This window comes from Aquarana catesbeiana, linkage group LG08 (genome assembly GCF_042186555.1).
Source record: "Aquarana catesbeiana isolate 2022-GZ linkage group LG08, ASM4218655v1, whole genome shotgun sequence".
Taxonomy (NCBI): Eukaryota; Metazoa; Chordata; class Amphibia; order Anura; family Ranidae; genus Aquarana; species Aquarana catesbeiana.
The window spans coordinates 296,154,515-296,165,844 of record NC_133331.1 but is presented as its reverse complement, the minus strand read 5'-3'; the positions used below and the strand labels follow the sequence as shown (position 1 = coordinate 296,165,844).

The window sequence follows — 11,330 nt, the reverse complement described above, 5'->3', positions numbered from 1 at the left end:
GCACCAACAGAAAGCTCTATTTGTGTGAAGAAAATAAGAAAAATGTCATATCTGTACAGTGTTGTATGACCGCGCAATTGTCATTCAAAGTGTGACAGCGCTGAAAGCTGAAAAAATGGCCTGGGCAGGAAGGGGGTGAAAGTGCCCGGTGGATAAGTGGTTAATGAACTTTAGTGCAAACAAACACAATATAATAATAATTTTTTTGGTAAAATATAAAAGATGATGTTATGCCGAGTAAATAGATACCTAACATGTCACGCTTTAAAATTGACGAAACGCCTGTGGAACGGCGCCAAACTACGGTACCTAAAAATCTCTATAGACAACGCTCTAAATGCCTTTACAGGTCACCAGTTTATGGTTACACAGGAGGACTGGTGCTAGAATTATTGCTCCCACTCTGACGTGTGCCATGATATCTCACATGTATGGTGCGATCGACCGATGTCCCTCTATCAGAAGCCGGTTAATGGCTTTCTTCTTTTCTTTTTTGTTACATTCCAGTTAGCTTTCTTCTTTTCTTCATGCTGACAGCGGGAGGGAAAAAAAAAAAGCCAATGACCGGCTTCTGTTTACTTCCATGATCAACTGTCATTGGCTGACAGCTGATCACATGGTAAATGGCCTGCTATGATTGGCCCTTTACCCGATCTGTGATAACCCAAGTCCCAGGAGCAGCGTGAGAACAGGAGGACATCCATGTAAGTATGGGAAAAAGACCTCTCCGGACAACCTTTCCTGCTCTGGACATATGTGCAACTCCGACACTTTCCTAATGACCCCCTATCACGCTCAGACTTTTCGAGACAACACACACAGTACCAACACAGAACCTCAGCGACATCTGATCTCAACCATTTACTCCATTCTCTTTGCAGAACACAACCCAAAGTCCAACACAGCGAGCACGAAATGGGAAAAAGATCTCTCAATCAACCTTTCAGAAGATGATTGGGAAAAAATATATTCTTATATACACACACAAGGGAACAATCAATGTTTCGGCCCAGGAAAATGGCTTTAAACTATTCTCCAGATGGTACAAGACCTCCCTCAAACTGCACAAAATTAACCCCACGACTGCCCCCCACCTGCTGGAGATGTTCTACCAAGGTGCTCTCTCTCCTTCACATATGGTGGGAATGCCTTATAATCCAAAACTTCTGGAAAGAAATCCACCGCCTCACGATCCAAATCGCCACATTCCAATTGGAATTCTCACCAGCCCAAGCACTTCTACACCATTCCTCCATCCCAAAAAACGCTTACCACTGCTCGCTAGCCCTACACCTACTAAATGCCACAAAAATGGGTATACCAGTACACTGGAAATCCCTCAGCCCACATACCATAGCGGAATGAATTAAGCACGTGAACAGAGTAGCGGAAATGGAGGACCTGGTCCACCAAGCTAAAGGTACCTCCACCAAATACCGGAAAACCTGGGCTTGCTGGCAACATTTCCAAACGACTGCAGAATACACCAACCTATTGGCTTAGAACAATCTGAAGGCACAAGACAATAATGCGGAGGAGGAGAACAGAGATCCTCCTACACCCCTGAAACCCCTCCCCCCACCATTTCCATTCCTCAACACTACCCCTGTAGTCTACGTTGTATAACACAGAGTACACCCCCCTGATAGTGATAGGGACAAAGACCCTATGCATCCCCCCCTAAGCCTGAGAAATATACCGCTCTCAGTTGACTCTCTAGTCTACCTTCTCCTTTCACCCTCCGGAGAAGAAAACACCTCTCCAAACCGCTCCCCTGATGGACTCTCTACACCTCCCCCCCTAAGAGTCTTAATCAAAGAAACAACCCATCGGTCTCTCTTCGCGGGGATTGCTAGAGGTCTGATGACCCCAATCCCACAGTCCATTAGCCCATATAGAAAAAGCGGATCTATATCACGCTTGACAATCAATAAACTTTATTTTGGCAAAAAAAAAAAAAAGATAGCGATACAATTCCGAGGTGGGCTTCTCCATGTCTGGTGCTTAAAGGATAGGGTTGCCACCTCATCCCTTTAAACCCGAACACATATTAATTACACAGGTTCTGTGGCTGATTAAGGTGGTAATTAAACTCACTTGGTGCCTTATCTGCATATAAAGTAGTGTCAGAACCTGTGTAATTCATATGTGTTCGGGTTAAAGGGATGAGGTGGCAATCCTATCTAATGCTGTGTAGACACGACCGGACTTTTCGACCGAACTGGTCAGACGGAACGAATCCGTTGGACATTGCAATCGTGTGTGGGCTTCATCTGACCTCTTCGACCGAAAAATCTGACGGACTTTAGAAATAGAAAATGTTTCAAATCTTTCCGACGGTCTCGAGTCCGATCGAAAATTCCTTTCGTCTGTATGCTAGTCAGACGGACAAAAAACGACGCAAGGGCAGCTATTGGCTACTGGCTATGAACTTCCTTATACTAGTCCCTTCGTACGTCATCACGTTCAAACGACCGGACTTTCGAACGGACTTGTGTGTGTGCAAGTCCGGTCGTTCGAAACCCGTCGTAACTCCGTCGAAAGTCCGTCGGAAAGACCGTCGGACCTTTGATGCCAAAAAGTCCGGTCGTTTGTACACGGCATTAGGATAGCCTCCAGTTCAGAATATGAGAGAGACAATTGGTGCTCTGAAAATTGACAACTGAAGGCACGGGAAACCTGAAGGTATCTAAAATAATAGTGGGAGGGTAAATTAAATTTGGATCTAAGGGTATGGAAGGGAAGTAGGCCAGTGCTTCCAGCTATATGCTTCAAGGTTTTTCTTTTATATTTGGATCCCCAAGCCTGGGGATCCGGGACAGTATAAAAGTGTAGAAGAGAGGGATTCAACCAAAGAGGGGTATGTGGAGATAGGGTAGCAGGGGGGAGAGATGGGAGGTATTTATTTCTACCCCCCTTGGTGGGAGTGGAGATGACCCCATCTATAAGGATATACAGTACATACACACACAGCACAAGACCGTGTTCACACTACGAGACGTTTCTCGGGACTGCAGTTCCCCTGAGCGCCACAAGATGGAAATTTCATTTCTGCAGACAGGAAGTCGCTATAGAACACAGGAGGTGATGTCAGGGACAGACAGGAAGTGATGTCAGGTTATAAATAGGCTGTTCCGGGTGAGAGGTGAGTCGGGAAGAAGTAGAGAGGAGACGTTGCTGGAAGCGGCAGCCTAGGAGGTAATAAGATATTTTCTTTTTACACCCAGTAACCCCCCCGTCATGTCCGTCCTCTTCCTCCATAGTCACTGTGACGCCTTTTATCTCCAGCAGATGATGATATACACATGTATAGTGTGGAAACCTAGATTAACCCCTTCAGGGCAGAACAGTTCCTCACAAACAGGGTCGGAACATTTCCTTCATTTTGGAGATGTGTCGCTGTTCCATCAATTTCACCTTTTCAGTTTATACGATAATACGGGATGGGGGTTTTATTTAGGAGGGGGGGGTTTACAAAATGTAAGTTTGATTTTATAATCTTTATGGAGGAGGAAACAACTATTTCTGATGTCTGTGAAGGTTCAACACAAGGGATGTGTCTGGATGGTGACTGTATCATTGTGTGTGTCAGGTTCCTATAAGGTGTCAGGATGTCACTGTCTATTTCTCCATGGAGGAGTGGGAGTATTTAGAAGGACACAAGGATCTCTACAAGGACGTCATGATGGACAATCAGCCGCCCCTCACATCACCGGGTAAGAGGAGACTTTATTGTAAAGGAGAGAGCAGTACGGAGGGTCCACCTAGATCCCCCATCATCTGATAAACACATAGAAACAATGTATTCAGTCAGTGTGTGTGTTTCCTACAGATGGATCCAGTAATGGGAACCCACCAAAGAGATGTCTCCGTCCTCTGTATTCCCGGGATTCCATACTAAAAGAACACAACTATGCAAAACATCATCAGGTAGATGAGGAACAATTATTGGTAGTTATGATTTATACACAAGCATGTTTGTTACAATGAATGTTTTATTATATATTCAGAGTGGAAACCTCGGGGATGATAATATTGTTGTAAAAGAAGAGTTTAAAGAGGAGGATGAGGAGTATGGAGTGATGAAGTTTATAGATGGAGACAAGGATATGATGGAGCCACCTCATACCAGGAACCCACCAGAGAGATGTCCCCGTCCTCTGTATTCCCGGGATTCCACACAGGAAGATCACACCATCCCACACCATCATCAGGTAAATGAGGAACATTCACTGATAGTATTTTCCCCGAACAGGGGAAAAGTTTGGCCCCCGAACCGTGAACTTCGTTCAAGTCGATGGGAGCCAAGCATGAGAAAGAGTCCCCATTTTGAAGGCTTATATGCAAGTTGTTGCCCATAAAAAGGGGTTAGGGGGTCCAGGTACTGCCCTTTGGGGACACGTATCAATGCAAAAAAAAATTTTTTAACTTCAGCTCCAGAAAGTTTTACCACCTTCCTGACCAGGCCATTTCTTGCGATACGCCACTGGGTCGCTTTAACTGACAATTGCGCGGTCCTGCAATGCTGTATCCAAATAGAATTGATGTTCTTTTTTCCCCACAAATAGAGCTTTTTTTTGGTTGTATTTGATCACCTCTGCTGTTTTTTATTTTCTGAGCTGTAAACAAAAAAAGACCGGCAATTTTGAAAAAAATTACACTGACAGAGAAGGGGTTAACACCAGGAGCAATCAAGGGGTTAGGTGTGCTCCTAGGGAGTGCTTTCTAACTGTGAGGGGAGTGGATGCATTTCTCCCACGCCTTCGCCTTGGTCATCATATCTAGGGATTCTCTGCTGTGTTCCTGTTAAAGACTTGCCTGGCTGACGTCCCTTCTGGTTCCTGATCCTGTTTGCTGTCTCCGACTACGCTGATCTCTGGCTTCCTGATTTACTAGCTTGTTCTGACTACCTGCTTTGATTACCCAACCCTGGCAATGTTTTGACTACCATTTTTACCACTATATTAAAAGGTGTGATTTTTACTGCATTTTCTGTCTCAGTCTGATTCATGGTTCCTGACAGTAGGTGAAGGCCATGAATTTAGAAGATGCAGGCAATCCACCTAGTGGTAATATTTTTTCCAGGTTGAATGAGTAGCATCACCGCATGGATCAGTTTGCCATAACGTTACAGACGCTCCTGATTCACACGGCTCGTCTGGATCCTCCCACTGAGGCTGTTCCGGTACAACCTGTGTTGCAGGCCGTCCCTGCTGCTGCTCCAGTCTCTGTGCAGGCACCAGCCTCGAATATTACCTCTGTAAGAGGTATGTCTGGTTCTGCTCCGCTTTCTCAGCGATTCGGGGGCGATTCAGTCCAATGCAGAGGGTTTCTGAACCAGGTTGGGATATACTTTGAGATGCTGCCCCAGGCGTTCCCCACAGAAGCAAAGTAGGCTTCATCATTTATTTGCTTTCTGATAGAGCTGGGAGACACAAAAACCCATTGTCCTGAGTTACCCAGAGTTTGTGGCTTCCTTTAAAAGGGTATTTGACGTTCCTGCTCACTCCACTTCTGCTGCCAAGAGCCTCATGTCAATCAAACAGAGTACGAGAACTGTTGCTGATCACGCTATTGAATTCCCTACTTTGGTAGCAGAGGTTGCTTGGAACAATGGGGCCCTCATGGCTGCTTTTTCTCATGGTCTCTCAGATAACATCAAAGATGAGATAGCAGCCCGAGACATACCTACAGATCTGGAGAAGTTGATCACATTTGCCATTCTGATTGACTCAAGACTCCGAGAGACCTTCCTTTAAGGAATGCTTGCGGAAGCCTCCTGTATGTTTTGGCTCCGAGCTTTGCAGTCCCACCCGTGCCTCCCTCACCTCCCATGCCTCCTTGTACCGAGTCTGCCAGTGAAGTAGAACCCATGCAGTTGGGCTTCACACGTCTCTCTGCAGAGGAGAGAGCCTTTAGGAGGAGGGAGAGATTGTGCCTTTATTGTGGCCAGACAGGTCACTTGTTGAAGTCCTGCCCTACCCGTCTGGGAAATGCTTGCACCTGAAGTCCTGTAGGGGATAGACCTTAGGTGGGGTTGTTACGTCCCCAGTTATCCTGAAGGATAATCCTTTTGTCCAGTTACCCTTTCTTGGTCTGAATCATCCATTGAGACACAGGCTTTAATCGACTCCGGGGCTGCAGGCCTGTTCATAGATAGTGCCTTTGTGTCTAAGCACTTAATTCCGCTGCAGCCATTGAGGCTATTGATGGGAGACCTCTACAGCCTGCCCATGTGACTCATGAGACTGCTCGGTTGACCATGGCCATAGGGCCTCTTCACCATGAGATATTTCCAATTTCAAGTTATTTCGATGGACCCAGAGAAACTATCTGCAGTTCTACAGTGGCCTCGACCCATAGGTCTACGTTCGCTACAACGTTTTCTTGGCTTTGCCAGTTATTTTCAGAAGTTTATTCGTCACTTCTCTTTGGTCAAACCCCTGACTGATATGCCCAGAAAGGACGGTAACTCACAGAATTGGTCTCCGGATTCCATTAAAGCCTTTGAGTCTCTCAAGGCTGCCTTTTGTTTCTGCTCCTGTGTTGGCACATCCTGATCCCACGTTACCCTTCATTCTTGAGGTTGATGCATCCGAGACTGGTGTTGGCACCCTTCTGTCTCAACATCCCACCTCTGAGAGCGCTTTGCATCCTTGTGACTACTTTTCCAAGAAATTGTCTCCTGTGGAATGCAATTACTAGATTGGGGACAGAGAGTTGTTAGCGATCATTTTAGCTCTTAAAGAATGGGGGCATCTCCTTGAAGGTACCACTGTGCCGGTCCTCATTTTGACTGACCGCAAGAATCTCACATTCAAAACGTTTGTCTCCCAGAAGGGTGCGATGAGCTCTTTTTCTGCCAAGCTTCAATTACAGTCTCGTTCTTACCCGGTACTAAGAATGTAAGGGCTGATGCATTGTTGCAAAAGTTTTCCTCCGCTTCCAAGATGGCGTCGGTTCCTGTGATACCTCCTTATGGTATTCTGGCCACTGTTCGTACCAGTCTCACCACACCTTTGGGTGACAAAATTCTTGCCGCTCAGATCCACTCTTCTCCTGAGAAACCTTGTGACTGCTGCTTTGTCCCAGAGAGTCTCCGCACTGCTTTGCTGCAGACTTACCATTCTCCCAAGGTAGCTGGCCACCCTGGGAAGAATCAACTCATTTGGGCCATTTCCCAAAAATTCTGGTGGCCTAGTCTCTGCACGGATTTAGCCGCCTTTATAGCCGCTTGTTCCGTGTGTGCTCAGTGTAAGACACCATGACACCTTTTAGTGGGCCTCCTACAACCCATACCCAATGGAGAGAAGCCTTATACCCACCTGTCTATGGATTTTGTTATGGAGTTACCCAACTCCCAGGGCAACACAGTTATTTTTATGCTGGTTGACTGATTCTCGAAAATGTCACATTGTATTCCACTTAAGAAGTTGCCCACATCCAAAGAACTGGTGTCCATTTTTGCTCGGGAGATTTTTCGATTACATGGGCTACCCAAGATTATCATCTCAGACAGGGGTAGCCAGTTTGTCTCCAGATTTTGGCGAGCCATTTGTGCAGTTTGGAATTCAGCTTTCCTTCTCCTCTACGTATCACCTGCAGTCCAATGGATTCCGCAGAACGAGCCAACCAAGTCTTGGTGCAGTTTCTACGCTGCTTTATTTCTGACCACCATAACAACTGGTCAGACCTCTTACCTTTGGCGGAGTTTGCTCACAATAGTGCCGTCAATACTGCTTCCCGATTTTCTGTTTTTGCCGAATTTATGGTTTCCAACCATCCATGCTGCCTCACTCGTTTGATCCTCAAAGAATTCCTGCATTAGAGGAGCATCTCAGTGGTCTTCGTTCCACTTGGGTACAGGTCCAAGAGTCCTTGCCACGTGATAGGCACAGACTCCATGTTGACCGCAGGTGCCTACCTACGCCTTCCTACCAGGTTGGGGAGAGGGTCTGGCTGTCATCTCGCAACCTCCGACTCCATGTTACCTCACTGAAACTGGCACCACGGTTTATTCGGCCTTTTCATATTCTCCATAAGATCAACCCAGTGGCTTACACATTAGACCTTCCTTCTAACATGCGTATTTCAAATGTATTTCATGTCTGCCTATTAAACCCCTTGGTGTGCAACCACTTCACCACCTTGATACCATGCCCTCGCCCAGTTTAGGTTGCGAACCATAAGGAGTGTGAGATACAATCAATCACTAACTCCCGTAGGTTCTGTGGGCGCATACAGTAACTGGTTCATTGAAAAGGGTACTGTTTGGGAGGAGTGCTTTTGGGTATCACCCTCAGACGTACATGCTCCTGTCTTCCTCCGTGCTTTCCATAGACGTTTTCCCCTCAAACCTGGTGGCCCTCCGAGGGGAAGGGGTCGTTGAGGGAGTACTGTCAGGGCTGGGCTCAGCCCTCCCTTCTCGGTGCTTAGCTGTCTGTTAATTTCCAGCACTCATCGTTCCGCAGTGCCTCACCTAGTGATTATTTCCTACTCGTCAGCCAGCCCCTTCTGGCTATTTAAACTGCCTGGTTCATTTCTCCCATGCCTTCGCCTTGGTCAACATATCTGAAGATTCTCTTCTGTGTTCTTGTTAAAGACTTGCCTGGATAACATCCCTTCTGGTTCCTGATCCTGTTTGCTGTCTCCGACTACACTGATCTCTGGCTTCCTGATTTACTGGCTAGCACTGACTACCCGCTTTGATTACCGAACCCTGGCTATGTTTTGATTTCGTTTACTATTTGTACCATTTTTACATTTTATTAAAAGGTGTGAATTTTACTGCATTTTCTGTCTCCGTCTGATTCATGGTTCATGACAGATGTCTTTTACTCCCTGACAGAGCAGTGGTCTGCCTTGTTCACATAAGCAGACCACCATTCTGCCTTTCCTCCGAACGATCGGCGGGTCCTGGTGGCAATTGCGGCTGCCAGACCCGCTGATTGACTCCTGCTGTGTCCAATCACAGTGGGAGCGGTGCTCCGGTGGCACGTGCCCCAGATCGCGTGAACGAAATCACATACAGGTACGTGATTTTTCACAGCCGGGCCGTCCTGCCACAGTATATATGTAATGGGAGCGGTCCAGAAGCGGTTAAAGGTGCAGTGATTTTAGTGATACTTAAAGTGAAAAAATAAAAATGAAAAATTCCTTTAAATATAGTGCCTGGGGGTCCCCTTAGTTTGCCTGTAAAGTGGCGTATCTGTACCATGTATAGAACCTGCTGCAGCAAAACTGACAACATTAAAGAAAAAAAAACTATTCAAATTTCATTTAAATTGACTCGAGGTTGCAATTCCCGGCACCCTTCTAGTTAAAAAAAAGAAAGAAAAAACGGTGTGGGCCCCCCCAGGCCCAAAATTTAAAAAAACGGTGTGGGGTCCCCCCAAAATCCGTACCAGACCCTTATCTGAGCATGCAGCCTGGCAGACCAGTAAAGAAGGGGGGACAAGCAAGCACCCCCCCTCCTGAACCATACCAGGCCACATGCTCTCAACATAGCAGGGGGTGCTTTGGAGCATGTTGAAGGGGTCTCTTCCCCACAACCCTGGGCTGTGGTTGTTGGGGTCTGCGGGTGGGGGGGCTTATCAGAATTGGGAAGCCCCTTTAACAAGGGGGCCTCCAGATCCCAGCCCCCCCCATCTGAACCCCCCCCCCCAATTGTACCCCTACCCATTCACCTAAAAAAAAGTGTCAAAAATAAATAAAAACCGTAGACAGGTTTTTAACAAGTCCTTTATTAAAAAAACAATGTCCCTTGATGTAGAGCCGTCGCCCACCGCCACCACCGAAATCCAAAAAATGCTCCGTAGTTCCATGAAGTCTGACCGCCTACTGTTTGACAGTTCTTATAGGTAAGGGGCGGAGCCACTCGTGACATCACCTGGTGGCCCCACCCCATTGTGACATCACTGATCGATGCATGCTGGACCTGATATGGAGGGGGGGACCCCATGGTGTTTTTTTTTTTTTTTCACTTTTTTTATTGCCGGCAATGTATTTTTTTTTTCCTTCAGCTGTCAGCAGAGAAGCCCACTGACAGCTGATGAGTCATCAGTTGTTAAGGATGACGCGGCCGGCTTCCGGGCCCCACTCCTTACCAACCAACTATTCACTGTCTCCTGATTGGAGAAAGCTTTGCCGAATTAGGGCTTAGAATGCTCTGTGCAGCCCGAATTCGAGTGTTCGCCGAACGTTTAAACAGGCGATGTTCGGGCCAAACCTTTCGCCCAACTCTATATAGGATCTGTACATTATCTGCATTGTTACAATTGATGTCAATTTTATTATATATTCAGAGTGGAAACCTGAGAGATCCTAAAGTTGAGGTTAAAGAAGAGATAAAAGAGGAGGATGATGAGGATGGGGTGATGGAGGAAGAGCACAAAGATCTGTACCAGGACACCATGGTGGAGTCATCCAGCTACAGAAACCCACCAGAGAAATGTCCCCGTCCTCTGTATTCCCGGGATTCCACACAGGAAGGTCCAACCATCCATCAATATTACAAGGTTGGTGAGACGGAGCTTCTAGATCATGGACTCATGGAGACGATGTGTGTGTGTTTTTTTTTTTTTTGTGATGTCACAATAATAAAGCCTATATCTTACAGATTATATTATCTCTCATTTTCTTGGTTTAGAGTGGAGATCCAATCGATATAGAATTTGAGGTTAAAGCAGAAGAAGAAGAGAGGTATGTGAGGGATGATCAGCAGTCTATGGAGGAGGATGGAATAACGGGGACATTTATAGAGGAGGACACTCCTACAGAGATCAGCACAGGTGGGTCATTAACACTAAATACATTCCTCCACCCATACTGCTCACTGATTGGTCCAGAGTAGGGCGGGGACTGGGTGATATCAGCCTGTAATCCCCTGGTCACTTTCCTGAGCTGTGTTCCCCGTCCTGTATTCCTGTATTTCTCTCGGATAATCTTCCTTCTCTGTGCTGCAGACACAATTTATGTATCTAGACTGGATTTATGGAGATTCTGGCAGCAAAATGTTGATTTTCACCATAGGCATTGCTAAACCTATCATAAACCATTTATATTGTACATTACATACTCCTGACCCCTGCACTATATTCTCTATGTTGTACATTATATACTCCTGACTTCTGCTCTCTCCCCTCCACCCACTGCTATATATACACATAATATGTATTCTCTTTTACACCCATTTCCTACCAGCTGGACATTTTATATCTGATGATTTGATTGGAGCACAGACTTTTACATGGTGATAATAATGTGATAACATCCTCCAACTTTGGAACCTTAAACAGAAAGTGATAATGAGGGAGGAGTCAATAACCCAA

General features: G+C 46.2%; 2 protein-coding genes across 2 annotated transcripts in view; both read left to right on the top strand.

Moving 5' to 3' along the window:
- The window catches only part of LOC141106826 (uncharacterized), a 559,651-nt gene that overhangs the window by 29,012 nt on the left and 519,309 nt on the right, over positions 1–11,330 (top strand). The window lies entirely within an intron of this gene.
- LOC141105473 (uncharacterized) lies at positions 1,393–11,296 on the top strand. Its single transcript, XM_073595324.1, has 5 exons — positions 1,393–1,420; positions 3,815–3,930; positions 4,011–4,214; positions 10,305–10,517; positions 10,649–11,296. Exons 1-5 carry the CDS (start codon positions 1,393–1,395, stop codon positions 10,850–10,852), a joined length of 765 nt encoding a protein of 254 aa, XP_073451425.1. The 3' UTR covers positions 10,853–11,296.

What these genes read in the sequence shown, in the direction of transcription:
- LOC141105473 (XM_073595324.1), top strand. Translation starts at nt 1,393, where the DNA reads ATGGAGGACCTGGTCCACCAAGCTAAAG. An exon ending in ACTATGCAAAACATCATCAG is followed by an intron (nt 3,931 to 4,010) that starts GTAGATGAGGAA and finishes TTATATATTCAG; the next exon opens with AGTGGAAACCTCGGGGATGA. An exon ending in CCATCCATCAATATTACAAG is followed by an intron (nt 10,518 to 10,648) that starts GTTGGTGAGACG and finishes TTCTTGGTTTAG; the next exon opens with AGTGGAGATCCAATCGATAT.